Source organism: Desmodus rotundus, chromosome 12, assembly GCF_022682495.2.
Source record: "Desmodus rotundus isolate HL8 chromosome 12, HLdesRot8A.1, whole genome shotgun sequence".
Classification (NCBI taxonomy): Eukaryota; Metazoa; Chordata; class Mammalia; order Chiroptera; family Phyllostomidae; genus Desmodus; species Desmodus rotundus.
In genome coordinates this window covers 1,591,110-1,609,607 of record NC_071398.1, presented here as the reverse complement: position 1 = coordinate 1,609,607, position 18,498 = coordinate 1,591,110, and the positions used below count along the sequence as shown (strand labels likewise).

Sequence of the window (18,498 nt, the reverse complement as noted above, 5' to 3'; positions counted from 1 at the left end):
AGGCGCCCCCTCCTGGCTCGCATGTTGCAGACGAGATCTGGTTTGTTCTCAGTGGTTCAGGGGGCCGTGGGGACCTGGGCTGCCACCTTGTCTAGCTGGGGCCTGCTCCACCCCGAGGGGGCGGCGGGAATGTGAGTAAACCTGCCGCCAGGGCTCCCGCCCTTTGACCGTGGCCTTTTCCTGTCTGGGGTCGCTCGGTCGCCCTCGCCCTGGACTGTTTTCCAGAGCTGCTGTGATGTGTTACTGTTTCTAGTTGTTCCAGATGTCTCTGTCGGGAGAACAAGGGCTGGAGCTTCGGCCTGTAATTTCGCCCCTTCCTGTTGTTTCAAGGGAAGGTTTCGCTTTCCTTTGAACATAAGGAACTTCCGAACAGGTCCGTAGTGCGCAAGTGTGGTGAGTGAGGAACGGGTCGGGAGAAAGGGGGAAAGGGGCCCAGGTCCCGGAGGTGGCCGGCAGAGCAGTGTCGGGGGAAACACAGCGTGGAGAGGGGGTGTGAAAAGCAAGGGGCGAGCACAGGTGGGGACGGCGGGGTTGGAGAAGCCGAGGACTCCAAGCCCCCAGTAGTAAGGTCAGGCCCCCGCATCCCGAGTGGGCGTGGCTGGGAGTGGGAGTTTGTGTGGCCGGTGTGTCCTGGGAAGAGGGAGGTGGCTGTTGGCATAGCCTCAGGGTCCATCTGGGGAGGCAGCTGGGTGCTCTCCAGGGTCCTCAGTGACCCAGTGATGGTATCTGGAGTGCACTGATACTATGTTACCGGCCAGCATTTGCTCTCTTGCCTGATAAAATCTCGTGCCCCTTCCTAATGCTTGCAGCGAGACAGTGCGCGGCGCGGCCCCTGGCTTCGGTTCCTGCTGCCTCTCAGTCCTATGACCATCTCTGCTCGGCTCTTTCCATCTGTGCTTCCCAAGTAACGTCCGTGTCCTCTTTCTGGGTCATTGTCTATTCTGTGTGCAACAGGTCCTCACTGAAAGGCGTCACTCAGTAGGTTCGGGGGCTGGTTTTACCCAGTTACCTGGTGCAGACCAGACCCAGGTGCCTGCAGCGTCTCAGCGGTGGCACCGAGATGGTGGCGAACTGAGCGAGGCGGCATGAAGGGACCTGCCAGCCCTGCCTGTTGTCACAGGGGCGCCCCAGCGGTCTTCGTGTCCTCCTTGCTGTCCCTGTCCTGGGCTTGCCGCGTTGTCGCGTTGGGGGCTTTGTCACATCCCCGCCCGTGCGCCGATGGAGCTTCACTTCCCTTCTCGTGAAGTGAGGGCGGCCGCGTCTGCTGGGCGCTGCGGGCGCCATGCCCCGGGCCTGACTCCGCCAGACCCGTGCACGCGGCACATGCAGACCCCGACTGCGGCGGCCGTCTCGCTGGGGTCTCCCTCTCTCCCTGTCCCTCGCCTGTGCCTCTCCCGCCGCCCCCATTTCGGGCTCCCAGTGGTGTCTCCTTCCTGGTGTCACTCATTTTGTTGGAGTTAGAGCTGCAGTAACTTTCTGGGAGACACATTTTTTTGAAATTTTGCATGTCTGAAAGTATTTTTTATACTCTCACTTTTTGGAACTAGACTGTTTGGAATTCTAGGTATTAAACATTTTTTTCTCAGAAGTTTGAAGGTATTCTGTTACCATCTGTTGAATGAGTTGCTATTAAAAAATCAGATGCCATTATCTTTCCTTTGCATGTAGCTTGTTTTTTCGCTCTGGAAGGGTTAGGCTGGTGTCTGTTCTCCCGCTCGGAAAAGCCCCCGCTCAGCCCTGTGGCTCTGCACATGTGCCCTTAGCGGGCCGGGAGAGTCCTGGCGGTGTGCAGCCTCAGGCCCGCCGTTCGGAGAGGCCGCATGGTATTTCTGTGATAATTTCTCCTCCTGTCGTCCATCTTTGTCTTTGTTATAATTTCTGATGTGGCTTCTTTTGCTTTATCTTTGCAATCTGGGATTGGTTTTAAAGTATTTCTGTATGTTTTAATTTCAGGAGCTTTTTAAATTTGTTTTCTTGTTCTTTGAATGTGCCTGTGGTATACAGCACACTGTTCTTGTGGCATGAATACGCTACCTTTTAAAAGGGTTTTACAGTGACTCCTCTCAAAGTGTTCTTCCTGCCTTTGTCTCTCCCACCCTCCTTTCCCCCCGTTTTGTCCTTTGTTTTGTCTCCGGCATTGCAGTGAAGACCCGCTTCACTGTATGGTGGGTCGCAGCTGACATCCATCCCCGAGCGTTGAGCGGCGTTAGGAAGCCCTGTGAGCCTGGGCAGAGTGTCGACTGGTTGGCTTTCTGTAGAGAGTTGAGGTAGCGAGCGGGTTGTGCTTGTCCTGAAGGAGTCTGCAGAAGCCAGGAGCTTAGGGTTCGTCACCGTGCAGGGAAAGATTTCCTCATCTTAGGGTTTTGGGATCCGGGCTGGATGTGTGAGGCCTCAGCACGTGCGCTGTGCTCCTGCGACACTGGCTGTTATCTTCTTGTTCTCCCCCCACCCTCCACCCCGCCCCGGCCCACCCCCCTGCCCACCCTCCAGGCTGGGCACCTGGGGCCAGTCAGGACAGGGGCCATTACCTGGCTGAGCTTTGTGAGGCTGGGTTTGGGAGCCTAACCATTCTAGTCGGACTTCCGACTCCTGGTCTGCTACCTTTTCTTTCTCCTTTCCCATTGTCTTTGTCCTTATGCCTTTAAATTTTCTTTTCCTTTTTAAAATTATGTATTGATTTGAGAGAGAGAGAGACAGACAGACAGACACGCTGACTTGTTCCTCTTACGCATCGTTGGTTGATTCTTGCGTGAGCCCTGACTGGGGCTCGAACATGCAGCCTTGGAGCATCAGGATGATGCTCCAGCCAACGAGCCGCCCGGCCAGGGCTAAAATGTTTTCTTCGCTGCTATTTTAGTGAGGTTTGGGGGCAAAGTGAGTAAGAAGGGCGTGCACTCACTCTGTGTGGAAGTGGAAGTACAACAGACCTTTGAACTGGGGGAAGGAGAGGTCCAGTTCAGAGGTGTGCGAACGTCTCCACCAGGGGGCGCGCCCCGCGGACACTGCGGAAAGGACTGGGGAGAAGGGAGGGAGGTTGAGGGCGGAGCGGGCGCTGCTGATCTGCACCAGGGGCCTGTGGCTGGGGGGGAAGGCTGCGCGTGCGGAGGGTGCTCGTGGCCCCAGTGAGGCTTTGGGGGCCATCACTGTACTGGGGACTCCGTTTCTGTCACAGATACACAGCCCCACCAGCTGTGAGCTGAGTGTTTCCAAGTGGCTGCTCCTGTCGTTTGTCCTCGGAGGAGCCTGGTGGCCCTGCCGAAGTTCCTCAGAGCCCTTGGGTTGTCTTTCCCAGTTTACCCGTGTCTGCAGAGAGCGCACTGCTGGTGTGCTTTCTGTGCCCTCCTCACAGCCCGTGCAGAGGGTTTCCGCTGGTTCTGAGCCCGTTGTGCTCCAGAGTCGGGACTAGTGAAGATTTCATACTAGGTTATACTTGCTGGGAAATAACACGTAGCCTGGTTTCGTCAGCCGAAGAAGTAATCAGACCGAATTCTACACTTCTGAAATCCTGTAGGACCTAACTTCTAATTTTTGGTGCCAATGATCATGTTTGAAAACCATCTTTTGTTCTTCTTTCCTCCAGGTTATTCATTTCTGTCTCCAATTTTAGTTGTTTTCAGTTTTACATATTTTTGGTATATGTGGGTTACTGTTTTGTGCATTTTCACAGCTGTGCATCTGATCCAAGTGAACCTCAGGGTTCTTCTGCAACAATTGATAATTGAAACATTTGTGTGAGATTAAAAGTAGTGCAGATATTTCCCATGTCCAAAGTGTACTTCCCGTTCTCTCAGCTGGTCTTGATTCACTGTGACTTGAGAGTCGCTTCCTTGGATGCCGACGTGCTCGCGTGCAGAACGTTACTCGCTGTGCCAGTTTCTGCGGGTCCCTCGGTGGCCTGCGTCTGCTCCGTCTTCTCACAGAGTAGGCTTTGGAGAAGAGAGTCCAAGAAGCTCTATAAAAAATACAAGCACCATGGTTATTAATGTTAAATCTCAAAGTTCCAGAAAGAAACCGAATTAAATTATTCTGATTCTTTGGAATCAATCTGTTGATATTTTTATTTTAACTTACTTATTTTATACAAAATCAAAACAGGTGTTATCCTGCTATATTTTACTCTAATACTGAACACCAGTTTTTTGGGGTTGTTGTTTATAATTGGCCCAGCTTTCTTTTAAATTTTCTCCGGTTACTAATTTGTTCTTGTTTCTGAACGTGGACCCAGGACATCTTAATAGCGCTGTGATGCGCATCCGGGTGCGTCACGTATACGCAGCGGTAGTTAGTGATGACGTACTTCTGTGGAGCTGATGGAAACTGAATGGTCTTGAGACCGGACTCCCTGATGTGGTGATGGCGGTTTGAGTTAATGTGTCATCGAAAGAGGGAGCTGTGCCTCACACTCCCTTTTCCACAGTCACCCTTTCTCCGAGGCATTCTTTAGCTTCTTAAATGGAATAGTCACACAACTTTTTTTTCCATGCACGACTTAGGATGAATTTGCTTTGAAATTAATGGCAGTCGGTTGAACGTGGCCCCCGTGGTCTGCGGTGCCCCGCGCGGGCAGCCCAGGCGCTCCCGATGCCTCTGTGTGGACGGACTTTTAAAAATGCACTTAGCTCACCTACCTGCCATTTTTAATATTTTCCAGTCTTCTTGAAAAAAGTTATTGATTTGACCTCCTACCTAAAATAATGTTCTTTAGCTGGTTAGACACATTATCTGACTGAGTTTACTGAAGCAAAAACATTCCATAACCCTAACCTTTTCCCTGACCCCTGCTTTTAACAACCGCCGACACGGCTTTGCGCTGCTCTGCGACCGTGCCCGGATGAAATCTGTCAAACAGCTCCTTGAGTTATTAGGCTGTCTGAGCCTGACCTTTCTGCAATCAAAGATATATGACTTAAGGGCTCAGATTTGCCATGGCAACCGGTCCAATTTGCTGCCGTGAGAAAAGGTCTAATTGTTGCAGAAATTTAATGATCTAGAGCGACATCAGGGCTGTGAGATTTTATGAACTGTTTACACCGTAATTTTCATTCTGTTAATGCAGTCTTTTTTTTGTAACCCATTCATGGCTAGAGCATAAGCGGTTGTGTTTTATTTAAAATATCACTGCCGATCGGGAAAGCTGGGTCAGAAAATGGGCCCCTGTTTGAGACGCCCTTAATACGGGGCGATATTTCACTTTGAACACACTTCCTTATTTTCATTCTTTTAAAGGATATTTTAACTGCTCAGACCTTTGCCAGACCCACATCCGTCACTGGCCTGGAAGGAGCTGCAGACTTCCTCCTCCACCCTCTCCCGTCGGCCTCCTGATGGAGTGCCTGTCGTGACACAGTGGGCGTCACAGCGCGTCGGGGGAGGAGGTGCCCGAGCGCTCTCCGTTTTTCTCCATCAGCGCCCGCCCTTCGCCGATCCTGCATCTGGGGAAAAGTGGGGCATCGCCCAGTGTGCGGCCACGGTCAGAGGCCCCGCGTAGCTGGGCGGTGCCGGTGGTGCGGTGCCCGCAGGTGCCGCTTCGGTCACGGAAACCTGCGTCACTTGTTGCGCTGATCCGGTGCCGGATGGAGAAATGTCTTTTTATTTCAGTCCCCAGATGAAAGTTTTTTCTCCCAATAAATTTATGGAGGGTGATATTAGGAGAAATTGAGAGTGTATGTAGATTGTATTGTTACGCAGTTACTAAAATTTAAACTTGGAAAATGAATGATAACATGCTGTGAAAAATACATGTTGTATTTTCAGTCACCTAATCAGGAATGTTTCTGTACAGAAACGAAGTAACTGATTTTATTCTTTACCATTCGTTTGTGGCCCAGCGGCACGGGAACTGTTGGGCACCGCCCGTTCTCGCCAGCCCAGGGGGGGGGGGATGGGGGGGGCTCCATGCCTGTCTGGCATCTCGGGCTGTGCTCTGCTGCCCAGAGAAACCGGTGTCGGACCCCCGATTAGCACCAGAGTGGTGGGACACATCTCACAGGGAAGAGCACAGGGTGGCCGTACTTTTAAGAAACCCACCTGAAGTGAGAATAAAAATAAGGCGGCGCGCTTTCTGACGGGGCCTGAGGCGGTTGTCGGGTCGCGGCGGGTCGAGGGCGGGTCCGTGGGTGGGTGGAGGGCAGGTCTCGGGCTGGCGGGGTCTGCGGGTGGAGTGTCCCTGCGAGCCTGCCGTGCGCCGGGTTTACAGGAGGGCTGTGTTGTCGTTTCAGACGTCAGGAGGACAATGGATGATTTAAGAAAAGTGATGAAAAATTTTGAGTCCAGAGTTGAATTTACAGAAGATTTGCAGAAAATGAGTGATGTGAGTATTGTTTTCAGTTTCCAGGTTTTTTGAGGAAAATCTCACATTGAAAAAAGTCGTGCAGCCCAGGAGCAAGTCAGCTGAGCTCTCAGATGCTTTCTGCCCCGTTCTCAGGCTGTGGGAGCGCACTTGCTGGCAGGCTGAGGAGTCACACTGTTGACGTGCTTTTTTTGTTTAAAAAACTAGGCTGCAGGTGACATCGTTGACATAAGAGAGGAAGTTGACCGTGACTTCGAATTTAAAGGTAAGCAGTACGGTCGTTTTTTACGTAGTTACTGAACTCTTTGCCAGTTGCATTGGATTTCACAGACTCTTCTGTGAGATATTTGGGATTATATGATACTTTTTAGTTTATAAGATGGCAAACGTTTCCATTTATCCATTAATTTTTATAATGGATGTAAGTTGTTAATCTTTTAATGTATTTTGAAATAGAGAACACCGATGGGTCAGTGACTTTTGGATGAGACGCCTGGTCCCTGCTGAGCTCTCTTGGGGGCGGCGCAGCTTTCTTCAGGGCTGTCTCGTGATCTGCACGCGTCGGACCCCGGAGACGCGTGTTCGAGGCGTGGGCCTGTCCTAGCGTGACCTTCAACCTTAGGCAGGCCATTGTACATCTCTTGCTGGTGGTTCTCCTCCCGAAAGCGTGGCTGCAGACGCTGTGTTTGGAGGAAAGCGTGATCTGAGCTCACGGCAGCCTGCGGTTCAGGGTGCCGGCTGCGGCTGTGCTGACCGCCACCCCTCCTCGCCAAGGGCCCCCTTCTGCCCAGGCCCCAGTGCCCTGTCAACTGTCTGCTGTCCCAGGAGGGGACCGTTTTCAAGAGGCACAGGAAGAGTACCACTACTGTGGTTTTCTACTTTGCTGCTGTAGGAAACTGTTACTTTTACCATTTATTTTGGTGAAGTTTATACTTTAGCAATTAGCTGTTAAGAGAATTGTTGAACGGGAGGTGACGGGCGAAGCTGCACCGTCCGTCCCTGCTGACGGGGCAGCCCCAGCGCGGAGAGGGGGACACTGAGGGCACGTGTGGTCGGGTCAGAGAGCAGCAGGGCGGCCTGTGTCTCTGTGCGTGGTGCCCGTGAAGGAGCGGCGTGTGGTGCAGGTCTGGGGCGGGAGGCCTGGCGTGTGACATCAGTGACAGTGACGGAGGGCAGGCTGTGCAGCGTCGTTCTCGGATTCGGGAAAGTGTTGTGAACTTGAACCTGTGACCAGGTCATCTGTTAGTCCTGTGTCTCATAACAGCATGGTAGACTCCTTCCCTGTGCTCCTCCAAGGGTTCATTGGCTTTGTGCTAAAACTCTTTTCTTCAAATGAGAAGAAAGGCTGGCGTTCAGGTTTGGTCTGTCTGCTGCCTGCACAGAGACTCATGAAGAAGGGGAAGCCGTGTAGGAGGAAGAGATGTTTGTGTGTGAAGTGTAGTAGAAGGTTCCAGGGATTGTCCCGCATGGATTCTTCTGGCCCCTGGTGGCCAGCAGTGCCCTGACTGGGCGTTGTCCTGTGACGTGGTCTCCTGTGCTGGCTCCAGGGCAAGGAGGGTCGGCAGGCGTCCTGTGCGTTGACTTTGCGTTAGGAGGGGGGGGTGCATTGTGCCCATTTCTGCCTGTGTGTGCGGGAAGCTCTCGAGCAGCTCATCCCAGCGTTAGTGTGCGTGGGAGTCCTCGGGGGCGCTTGTCTGCACTGGTGCTGAGCCAGCAGGTCTGGGGGGCCCTGGAAAGCTCTCCAGGGACGGCCTGGCTGCTGCTCCTCGGACCGCCGCCGGAGGAGCAGGGCTGTAAGAGACGTGCGCCCCGAGTCCTCCCGTGGGCTGGGAGGTCACGCCCCGTGTCTCCGGGTCCCCTCGCCGCCTCAGAGGGTCTCGCTGAGTCGAGGTTTGTGCCTTTTTGAAGCTGCCTGTTAACAACACCCTTGTCTTTCCTCTTAAAAACAGCAAGACACCGAATTGCTCATAAACCTCACTCCAAACCCAAAACTTCTGATGGTTTTGAAGCATATTTTTCAAATGATGTGAAACCCAAGGAGTCGCTGGCTGATGAGGAGCTGTGGGCTCGGCTTGGAGAGCTGGAGAGACAAGAAGAGCTGCTGGGCGAGCTTGATAGGTAACCAGGCACAGACGGGCCTTCCGAGCGCGCGTCTCCATGCACGTCCCTTACTGGTCTTTTCCTCGTTAATAAGCAGTACCTGCTTCTTGAAGAGAAGGCAGGAAAGCATAACATACTAAAATACCAATTGTCCTGCCACCCTAAAGGCAACGTTACTTCTCTAGAATACTTCCTCACTGGGCTATGCTGGTGTGCACGCTTGTGCACATGTGTGTACAGCTGTGCCGGTCACCTGTGCCCCCTTCACGGTTGTGGCAGTTCAGCCACGCCTTCTGTGCGCGGCGCTGAGACGGACCGGCCGTCGGCTCACAGCGACTGCCGGTGTTTCACGTGCCGCCTTCTCAGTGAGGGGCTTTCATGCCGCAGCTGGGGATGTGTGTTGATGAGCGTGTTGAAAAGCAGATCTGCCTGCAGTTCGTCTGTACCTGGAACAGGTTGTCCTCGCCTCCTCGCGCACCGTTCCATGTGGAGCGGGCTCTCTGTGACCCGTCAGGCAGGTCCGTGTCTGAGGACCCTTCCCGGACCGCCACAGTCTGTGCGCGCCCACGCGAGGTGCCCCGGTGCCCCATGGGGTCCGTGTATGGGCTTCAGCCTCGTGCTGTTCTCCGTGTTTGCACAGCACGGGCGTGTACTCCTCCTGCCACGCACCCCGCACCTTCCTGGGTCCAGGCGACTGGCTGATTCTGTTTACTTTTCAAAGTCAGTTTTGAGTCCTGTGATTTTCTCGGTCATGCCTTCTCTCTTCTTTTGCATGATGGTATTTCGGTTCTGTCGCATTTTTGGTTTTTTTATTTTTATAAGGTGCTCAGATCCTTTGTAGAACGAAGCGTGAGGAATCTGTATGTCTGTGTGTATATAAACAAATTACTGGGTGGGCCAGAGAGTCCGTACGGTTTCTCCATGAAATGAAAGACGCATTTTTCATGTTCACCACTAACTGGATTGATGGGAGTATTCTGGGAATGGCGGCTGTCTCCCGCGTGCCGCGATGTTGATCTCAGCTCATGTCTCGATTTGATTGCCGTCGACTTCAGCTGCCTGCCCGACCGTGGGGCGTCGTCCAGCGAGACATCTCCAGCACGAACTTCGCAAACACTTCTGACACGTTCGATCAGACACAGCACCTTCTCCACACAAATCTTTTCTTGCATTTTAGTTGCATTTTTACCTTTCTTGAAATAATAAAGCATAATACGCCGAAAGTGTTGCTTGTTTTCTTCCATTTTCAATAATAAAATGGCTTCACAAAAATGCAGCAATCTGATAAGTTTTCTTTTAACGCACACTGATGTGACAGCTGTCACAATAAAACCTAACGAAGCTGTTTCCCATGAAGTTGAAGACAGCGAAGCTCTGCTGGAGCCGCCGCACGGAAGAGGCCACGCGAGCTTTTCCGCCAGCCCGGTGTATTGGTGCGCGCTGTGTGCATTCTTTCCTTTAAAAGTTACAGCCGTATGTGCTCGCAAAGTGTTCCGACTGTAGAAGTAGGTGGGAAGTGGGAAGATGATAAAGCCCGTGGCGTTCGCCCACGTTCCTGGTCGGGAGTGTGCTGCACTGGCGACTGGCAGGCCTGTGTCCTCCCTGGGAAGATGGACAAAGTCACCTGCCCGGTGCTCTGCGTGACCACAGCAGGCGGAATCGGCGTAGGGACGGGGCTTTTCTGTCCACTTCGGAAAATTTTACGCACCTAGAATTCTACTTTCAAGAGTGTCCTGTTCAAAGTCTTAATTTTTCCCCAAGGAAATGAGCTGAAAATTAGAAAGTGTGAGATTCTGTGTTTGATTTTCCTCTCTTTCCCTTTTTCTTCCCAGTAAGCCTGATTCCGTGATTGCAAATGGAGAAGACGCCACGTCTTCCGAAGAGGACACGGAAGAGCAGGCCAGAGGCGTGGACGGGCTGCACCCCGGGGACGCTCCCGCAGCTCCCAGCTGCTGTGACAGGGACGCCGCGTGTCCCGGGCTGCTCAGCAGTCGAGTCAACGGTCACGTGAACTGCTCCGTGAACGGGTCGCATTCTTACCACAGTGATGAGGACGAGGACGAGGACGAGGATGGAGATGAACGTGAACCTGTCCACTGTGCTTCAGGCGCCGGAGACAGTTCTGTACCCACGATATATTTTTCTCATACCGTCGAGCCTAAGAGGGTTTGTATGCTCCTCGCTTTACTGATCTGGCGTGTGGTTTGAACACCACACGACATCTATGATACTTTTTAAAAGAGCAGCATCAGCAGTGACTAACGTGGCAACAGTGCCAAACAAGAAAAGCATCTTTGCCTCTTTTTCTGACCAATTTACCTAAAAAGAGAAAGGAAATAATAGTCTAAATAGTTAACTGGTATCGGGCCGTTGTTCTTGGTAGGTACACTGGGATTGGAGTTGTGTGCGGTCTGGAAGGGGATCAAATTTCTTTTTTTCGTATTTATTTCTTTTTGAAAAAGATTTATTTAGTTTTGGAGAGAGGGGAAGGGAGGGAGAAAGAGAGGGAGAGAAACATCAGTGTGTGGTTGCCTCTTACGCGCCCCCTACTGGGGACCTGGCCTGCAACCCAGGCATGTGCCCTGATGGGGAATCGAATTGGTGACCCTTTGGTTCACAGACTGGCGCTCAACCCACTGAGCCACACCAGCCAGGGCCAGGGGATGGGATTTCAGTGACAACTATTGACTCCACCTGCCCTCCGTCCCAAGAGCTCTCTTAGGAACCCCGGCATTGCCGTTGTGGGCGTTCGGGTGTGCTCAGGGCCCTGGAAAGTGACCGCGTCGGCCAAATGTTGAATTGTAGCAGGCTGCTGTTTCTGTGTGGGCGTAAACTGAACAGGAGCCGCGTGAGCAGGGAGCGAAATTTAGGAGGAAGTAAAAATTAGCCTCTTTCCTGACAAAGTAAACGTAAGCATCCGCGGGTGATCGGGACTTGAAGTCTGCATTTTAGAGCCGGGAGACTGGAGGCATCTTTGAGGGTGGGGCTCTGAGCTGTTCCTCGGTGTCCAGAGATGCTTGTCCCTCTCCGACATCGCGCAGGGTGTTCAGCACTGGCAGATGCAGGGGGCTTGGGGGGAGGAAGGACTGGCCACCCTGACCCCGTCCCCTGTCCTCTGCTGGCTCAGGAGCCCCGCGGGCTTCTTCTCATTGCCTTTCCCGGGGAAGCGTGGGTCCTGGGGGCCACGGGGCTGCTCAGGTCTGGTCCATGGGCTCCTCTGCCTTGGCCAGTGCGCCTTTCCCGCAGGGCACCCCTTAGGGCCTGCCGCTTCAATCCCGCCTGCCGTGGGGCCTGCTCCACGAGACGTGTTTACAGCATCGTTGGTGTTTCTCAGGTCCCTTAAGCTGCCCCTGCTGTAATGAGGTGAGGTAATTGTGTGGGTTTTAAAACGTTATAATTCTTCAACTAAAGGTAGCATCTTGTGAGTTCTATGGAAAAAATGACTGATTAGTCAGGAAAAAAGTGTGTTTTTTGGTTCTCCGGGCTGTGAATTTCCCCCCCTTCGGTGAGACGAGGTGGGAAGTGTCTGCAGGACTGTTGGGGGGAGGCCCTGTCACTGACAGGATGGAGGGGGGAGAGGGGGCGGCACAGGGACAGCATGTGGGCCTCAGCGGGGCTGGGTTTAGGTTTTAGTTCTGTCTCCAAAAATCAGAGGTGCTTAGAAATTTTAAAATCTTAAGCACTATCTAATATTGCTTTTACGACTTAAAGTTTATATTCTTAAGTCGTGCCATTTGTTTTAAAATGCACGATGTGAGCCGAAACCTGCATCAAAGTAGTGGGTGCCGTGGCAGCGCCAGACACCCGGCATTCGGCGTAAATGTGAGGTTGGCCCCAGAGCAGCCGTGCGGGCGGGGGGCGACCGCGCAGTCGGACATCTGCCCCGTCCCCCGGACTTGCTGCCTGGTGACTGGAAGACTTCCCGGTAACAGTCGTTAGCATGTGTTCGTGTGTACATGCGTTGCCTACTGTGTTCTCACGGTGCAGTCTGCTGGGGTAAAGAAGGTGCTCACAGAGCCCTCAGGGAGAGGAGAAAACACTTGGGGCACCGTCAGGAGATCACGTCACCTCTTTGCGGGGGAAGCGTCTGTCAGTGCTGCGTGGGCGTTGTGTTGTGTGATGTGAGACACCGTGGACGTTGAGTGTGTTACTAACACCCTGGTCAGTGACCGGGAAGAAGCCACATCTGGCTCGGGGAATCGTGGGACTGCCGCGTGGCGGGGGCGTGATTGCCACGGTCACTGCAGGGGCCGCATGGCAGGCGCCTCTAGCAGGAGCTCCAGCTGAAGTGTCCCTGTGTGAGCGGCCTGGCCTGTCAGCCCCGACCTGCTCAGGTTCGCTGTGCGTTGCTCTCTGGATAAAAGTGAAGTCACTGGAGACCGGAGCTGGCCGTGACAGCAGATGGATGGCCCGTCGGGTGCCGTCCAGTCCGCGGAGGCGCAGGGAGGAGGCCCTGGGGCCCGCCCAGCATTGCACGTCACTCCCAGGACGGGAGATGTGGGCTCTCTTCCTGTTGTGTCCCTAGTTAGGGAGGGCAGTGGGCTTGGTTTTGGCTTGGGCTTCATTTCTCAGGATTATAATTCTCTGCTGTGACATTTTTAGGTTCGAATAAATACTGGAAAAAACACCACTTTAAAGTTCAGTGAAAAGAAAGAGGAAGCCAAGCGGAAGCGGAAGAACAGCTGTGGCGGCAGCCACCCTGCCCCTGAGCTGCCGACCATCAGGACCCCGGCGGACATCTACAGGTGAGGGTGGACCTCTGCACGCCGAGCCATTGCAGGCGGGTGGCCGGGCGGCCCTGGTCCCGCTCCCCAGCCTGGAGCCCTGGGAGCCGCTCGGTGCTCCCTTGCCCTCCCAGGTCAGTCCAGGCAGAGGGGCCGTGTGTCAGCCTGGGAAGGGAGGGTGAGTGTTCCTGGGGGCAGGGCCGGTGGTACGCCAGCTCTCGCGGTGTGTTCGCTGAGAGTGTTTTCACGACTTGGTTTGTAAGACCACGGAAAGTGAGAACTGTCTTCTCAGTATGTCTGGCCTGTGAGTGGGGTTTGGGCAGATCGAGCTCCGGTCACCCAGGGCGTGTCTGTGAACAGGGCCCCAATTGTAGTTTCCAGCGGCATCTACGATGGGCCATGTGAGGCCACAGGCGCACTTTGTGACAATTTCAGACAGAAGTTTGAGTAAAACCAGTTCAGACTAAGTTCTAGGAAAGGTGGTCCGCAGGGCTCACACGCGTCTCCCAGTTTGCGCCCCTTGCTGAGTTGCTCTGTGACCCCATAGGGTCTTCGTGGACGTCGTGAACGGGGAGTACGTCCCTCGGAAGTCCATCCTGAAGTTGCGCAGCCGGGAGAACAGCGTCTGCAGCGACACCAGCGAGAGCAGCACTGCCGACCTCGAGGAGCGCCGCGGGCTGCTGCGGGGCCTCAGCTGGGAGGAGGCCGCGTGCAGTGAGGCCAGCGAGAGCGTTTTGGAGGAGGAGCAGGAGAACCAGCTGCGGAGCCCGGCGCCCCTGGTGGGGCCGCCCGCGGTGCAGGTGCGTGTGCCTGCCTCGTCACGGGACCCCGCGGGCGGGGTGCTGGCAGCCCCCCATTGGAGGGCATGGGTCATCCACGGTACCCATTTCCCAGGTGACAGTTGGCGTTCGAAAGGTATTTCCTTCTTTTAAAAAAGTTTTCATCGCATTTCTCGGGTGACTCCGGTTACCACGATTAGAAAAGATGCTTCTCTAAGAGGCCTCCCCCTTCTTGTGCTAGAGGCGCGGGGCCATCTCCGCTTGCCTCTCAGTCACGTCATTCATCGTTTCCCGAAGCCACACGGCTGAGCGACGGCGCTGCTTCTCTGGGGCGTTACTTTATGCATACGCTTGTCCTCAGAAGTCACGGGACCTAATTAGCTCCAGGTTTGCACTTCCCAATGGCATCTCGTATAGCGAACGTGTGCCCTGGCTCACACAGGTGAGAGCTGGCATCGCCGGTCTAGTTGGTGCACAGTGGGCTCTAGACGGTGGAAGGAGGACGTTCCGAAGACCAGAAGTTGTTCAAAAATGGTCATAGCACCTCCGCAGTTTTGTAGTCTCTGTGCAAAGTGACATATAAGGACGCGTCTTCGGTCCTGCCCCCAGCACTTCGTGTGTGTCGCTTTTGCTCTCGTGAAACACCCACTTGACCCGACGCCCAGCAGACAGCGGCCGGAGTCAAAGACTCCCTTGTTCCGGCGCCTCTGTCTCCCGTCACCCAGTCGGTGCAGTGGGTTGAACCGACATGCACTCCTGCCAGTGCCAACACTGCCCCCTCTCAGTCTCCGCTCGCAGAGGACGGGGAGCGACATGCTCGGGTGCATGGACGGCTCTGCCTGGGAGATGGCCCTGCTGCCGGGCCAGCCGGGCAGCCCCCACCCCACCCCGCGCCGCGTGCTCGCCAGCTGCTGCCCGGTGCCGAGTTGCGCTTTTATGGCGATACCTTGTTCTTCAGAGCATGGGTTGGGCACAGATGGAGTGTGTGGAAGTCGGGGACCTCTGTTCACCCGTTTTCGGTACATGAAAGGGGTTTTACCATTTGATTTCTTGTACGTGTACTGAAAAATGGACTTACATTTGGTCGTGTGATTAAGATATTTTAGTGGTGTTTGATTTCTCTGAACAATTTGTATTTCAATGTTTTGTTTTTTTATCCAAAGATCTTACGAATTTACTTTTAAAAAAAGATTTTTAAAGATTTTTTTAGAGAGAGGGGAGGGAGAGAGAGAGGAGAGGGAGAGAAACATCGATGTGTGGTTGCCTTTTGCACGCCCCCACCTGGAGACCTGGTCCACTACTCAGGCACGTACCCTGACCGGGAATCGAACCGGCGACCGCTCAGTTCACAGTCAGTCCACTGTGCCACACCAGCCAGGGCTGCATTTACTTTTAGTGAACAGAAGTGTGTACTTGGCAAGCACAGGTGGAGGATTCTGTGGGCACCTTGCTTGCTTGTTGTTACAACGCTCTGACCCTTGTCTTCCAGGCTTTCTCCGGGACTGTAGTGGAGAAGGACGTGTCGCTGCCCTGCTCGGCCCCACGCCCAGCCGGGGCTCATCCTCTGTTGCCCCCCATTCCCGAACGGAAAGAAGTTCTGTCGGAAGCATCAGAAGAAGTTACAAAGAGGGTTTCAAAGTTCAAAGCTGCCAGGTTGCAGCAGAAAAACTAGGTCCTGCCTAGGAAGGCGGAGCCTGTGCGTAGCAGAGGAGCTCCCTGGAGCGGGAAGCGGGGGCGGGCTCACCTGGACGCAGGTTCCCCCAACCTCACCAGCGAGTCCAAGTAAGCGCTGGAGCTCCGTGACCCCAGCTGGCCCCGCCAGCTCTGCACGCTGCCCGCACGCCCATCCCAGGCGGCCTTGCAGCGGCGGCGGCAGCGGCTGTGGCTTCTCCAAGTGGTTTTCAGAGAGCCCTGCTCCTTTGCATCGTCTCTGTTTGGAACTGAACTCGGGCAGTTCCGCACCAGCTGTGGTGTGTGCACCATGTGGCCGTTCTAAGGAAACTTTCACAATTTCAAATAAATTCAAGAATTATATTCCTTGCTTTAGCATCTTAAAGGCACTTTAAAGAAGTCTGCTTCTCGTAGGTTTTGCAGCGTGGGGCCGTGTGAGAAGGAGCCCTGCCCCCTTTGTCTGCCATTCTGGAATCTTGACAGCAGGAAGCCGCACGGGGCCCGTGGGAAAGCTGCTTTGATCGGGAGAATGGTATTTTGTAAAATGTTTTTTTCGAGTAAAAGTTTTATGAAACCTGCTCTCGAAAACGTGAACTTTACGGTTCAGAGTCGTGTAAGGAAATATCCGTGATGCGTGTGTTTGCCGCACGCGGCGCGCACGCATCCTGGAGTCCTCGCGGGTCCGCGGGCATTTCCTTCCCGGCGTGTGCGGTGTCAGCGGGCGTTCTGTCGTGGGAGGGAAAGAGGTCGTCAGCACCCTCAAAGAAGGATTCTTAAAATGAGAAATTTCATGTTCTAATCTTCCTGACACTTTCATTCTCTGAGGCTTCTTTCCTGTTTGTAAGTAACTGAAATAACATATTCACTTTTAGCCAAACTCCTTAAAATACAGAAATTTATTCTAACATAGAAATTACATTGCCAGTGTTAATCATTGGCTGATGCATGAAACGGGGCTTTCAGAAGCATTCTGCATTCGCGCTAAAACGGGCCGGCAGTGCCAGTCCGCCCCTATTCATGGCTACGTATTTGAAGGCTATTTATAGCTTCTTTAATGAATCCTTGCTTCAACAGAGTGGAATCATGTCCTAGAAAAGTGGGAGCTCTGCAACTAGAACGGCATGACTGTAAAGTTTCGTGAAGATGTGTTTTCATAGTTGGGGTGAGCCTGAATCCCCCAAGTCCGCAGATAACTCAGAACCGAGGACTGATTTCGAAAGCTGGCCTCTAAAAGAGCAGGGGACCTGTTCTAAGGTGCATGTGTGTGGGCGGTGCGTTTTTGGTTTGAGACTGGTCTTCTCTCGGCCTTGCCCGCCTGAGCGCCGGGTCACTGCGTTGGGAGGGGCGGCCGCGGTGGCTCTCGCAGACGCGCGACGCCACCAAGTCCCTGAGCTTTGTCCGGAGCCTGCTGTGCACAGTTTGTTGCTTCTCGCAAGTAGGTGGACAGTCCCCTAGACGCGCTGGCAGGAGAAGCGGGCGGCGTCGCGGAGCCCACGTGCCGCCACGCAGCTGCCGGCTCTTGCTGGAGCCCCGCGTGGGATGTACAGCACCCTGCTTCCATCGCTAAAATTGATCAGCAGACTAAAAGCCTTTGTTTGGACCCATTTTAGACCTACAGAAAAAGGGCAAAATCGGCCCTGAGATCCCATGACACCCGCCGCCTCTTCCAGCTTCTTTCTCCTCACACTGACCAGGGTCTATTTCATCGGCCGGACTTCCCATCGGGGCAGTGCCTTCTCTGAACTTCACCTACGTGTTCCCCTGGGGTCCCTCTTCCCCTGGGACAGGACCCTCCCTGGCTGCCCTGCCTGCGTGTGCTGCTGCTCCTTGGTCCCCACTGACCCCTGATGGCTCCTTGTGCCCCTCGGCTGCCAGGACGGGCGCGGTTGGAGTGCTGGCTGGCGGTCTGTGCACTGCCCCTCACCCGGGGTCGGTCGGAGCAGTCAGGGCGGCAAGAGCAGCACCTCCGGTGAGAGGCTTGTGCCTGGGACGCACCCTGGTGTCTTCGTGTGGATTCTTCCCCCCCACCCCCCTTCACAGTCCCCTTGGTCACCAGCACAGGGCGGAGCCTGCTGGGTTTCTCTCGTAAGGCCACGTCTCCCTCGGTGGTTAGGAAGCATCTTGGGAGACCTTGGAGGCTGGGTGGCTCCTGTTCCCCTCAAGCTTGCGTCCTCTCACTTTCCCACGGATGGGCGGGTCTGGCCCGTCACCGCCCGCCCCATCTCCAGGAACCCCGTGCTCCTCTAACTGCGGGGCACTGTCCATGAAGCAGCCTCTTCGCAAGGCGGCATGTGCTGCGGCTGCCGTCGCCGCTCAGCCTTCCAGAGGGGAGAGCTGGGAACCGTGTGCGTGAGCGAAGGTGTGCAGCCTGCGTGTTTGCCTGTGTGTGAGACGAACCGAGAGTGACACCGACACTCCTGACGCTGGCGCTGTGCCGCGGGGTTTGTGTCGGCGTTTCCTTCTCTAGCGGCGGGCAGCCTGGCCCTGGGGTTTGCAGTGTGCTCGCTTACTGCTCAGAGTGCAGGGCCCACATGAGTAGCTGCACGGTGTTCACCCTTACCCCGGGATGCACCTTCAGGAGCAGTGTTACGCTGTTTGTGTTCCGGCCTTTTCCTTGACTTTGTGGGTGCGGGCCAAGAAGCTTGTCCGAAGTGACCCCGGCGGTGCTCTTCCTCGCCCGCCCCTCCCTGGTCACACCTTTGGGTTCATCTGGTGGGTCCCGCTTTGGGTTCGCGCCACGTCTTGCTTTGGTTTTAATGGTTTGTTTGCAGGAGTCCTCGTGGTCCTGAAGGTCACAGCTCCGGAAAGAGATGACCGGGGAAGCAGCCCTCTGTCCTTCCTGCCTCCCACACCCGCCCTTTCTTTCTGTCACTCCCCGTGACACTTGCCCAGTTTCCTGACCCTGTGACCCTGAGAGTTTGGCCAAAGACAGGCC

General features: G+C 54.5%; 1 protein-coding gene across 1 annotated transcript in view; it reads left to right on the top strand.

The window, feature by feature from the left end:
- The window catches only part of URI1 (URI1 prefoldin like chaperone), a 39,200-nt gene extending 23,058 nt beyond the window's left edge, over positions 1–16,142 (top strand). The window contains exons 5-11 of the mRNA XM_053915100.1: positions 6,219–6,310; positions 6,497–6,554; positions 8,239–8,407; positions 10,222–10,555; positions 12,992–13,134; positions 13,661–13,913; positions 15,382–16,142. Coding sequence (XP_053771075.1) covers positions 6,219–6,310; positions 6,497–6,554; positions 8,239–8,407; positions 10,222–10,555; positions 12,992–13,134; positions 13,661–13,913; positions 15,382–15,564 — 1,232 coding nt within the window. The 3' untranslated portion in view covers positions 15,565–16,142. The remainder of the gene's footprint in view (positions 1–6,218; positions 6,311–6,496; positions 6,555–8,238; positions 8,408–10,221; positions 10,556–12,991; positions 13,135–13,660; positions 13,914–15,381) is intronic.
- The last annotated feature ends 2,356 nt before the right edge of the window (positions 16,143–18,498 follow it).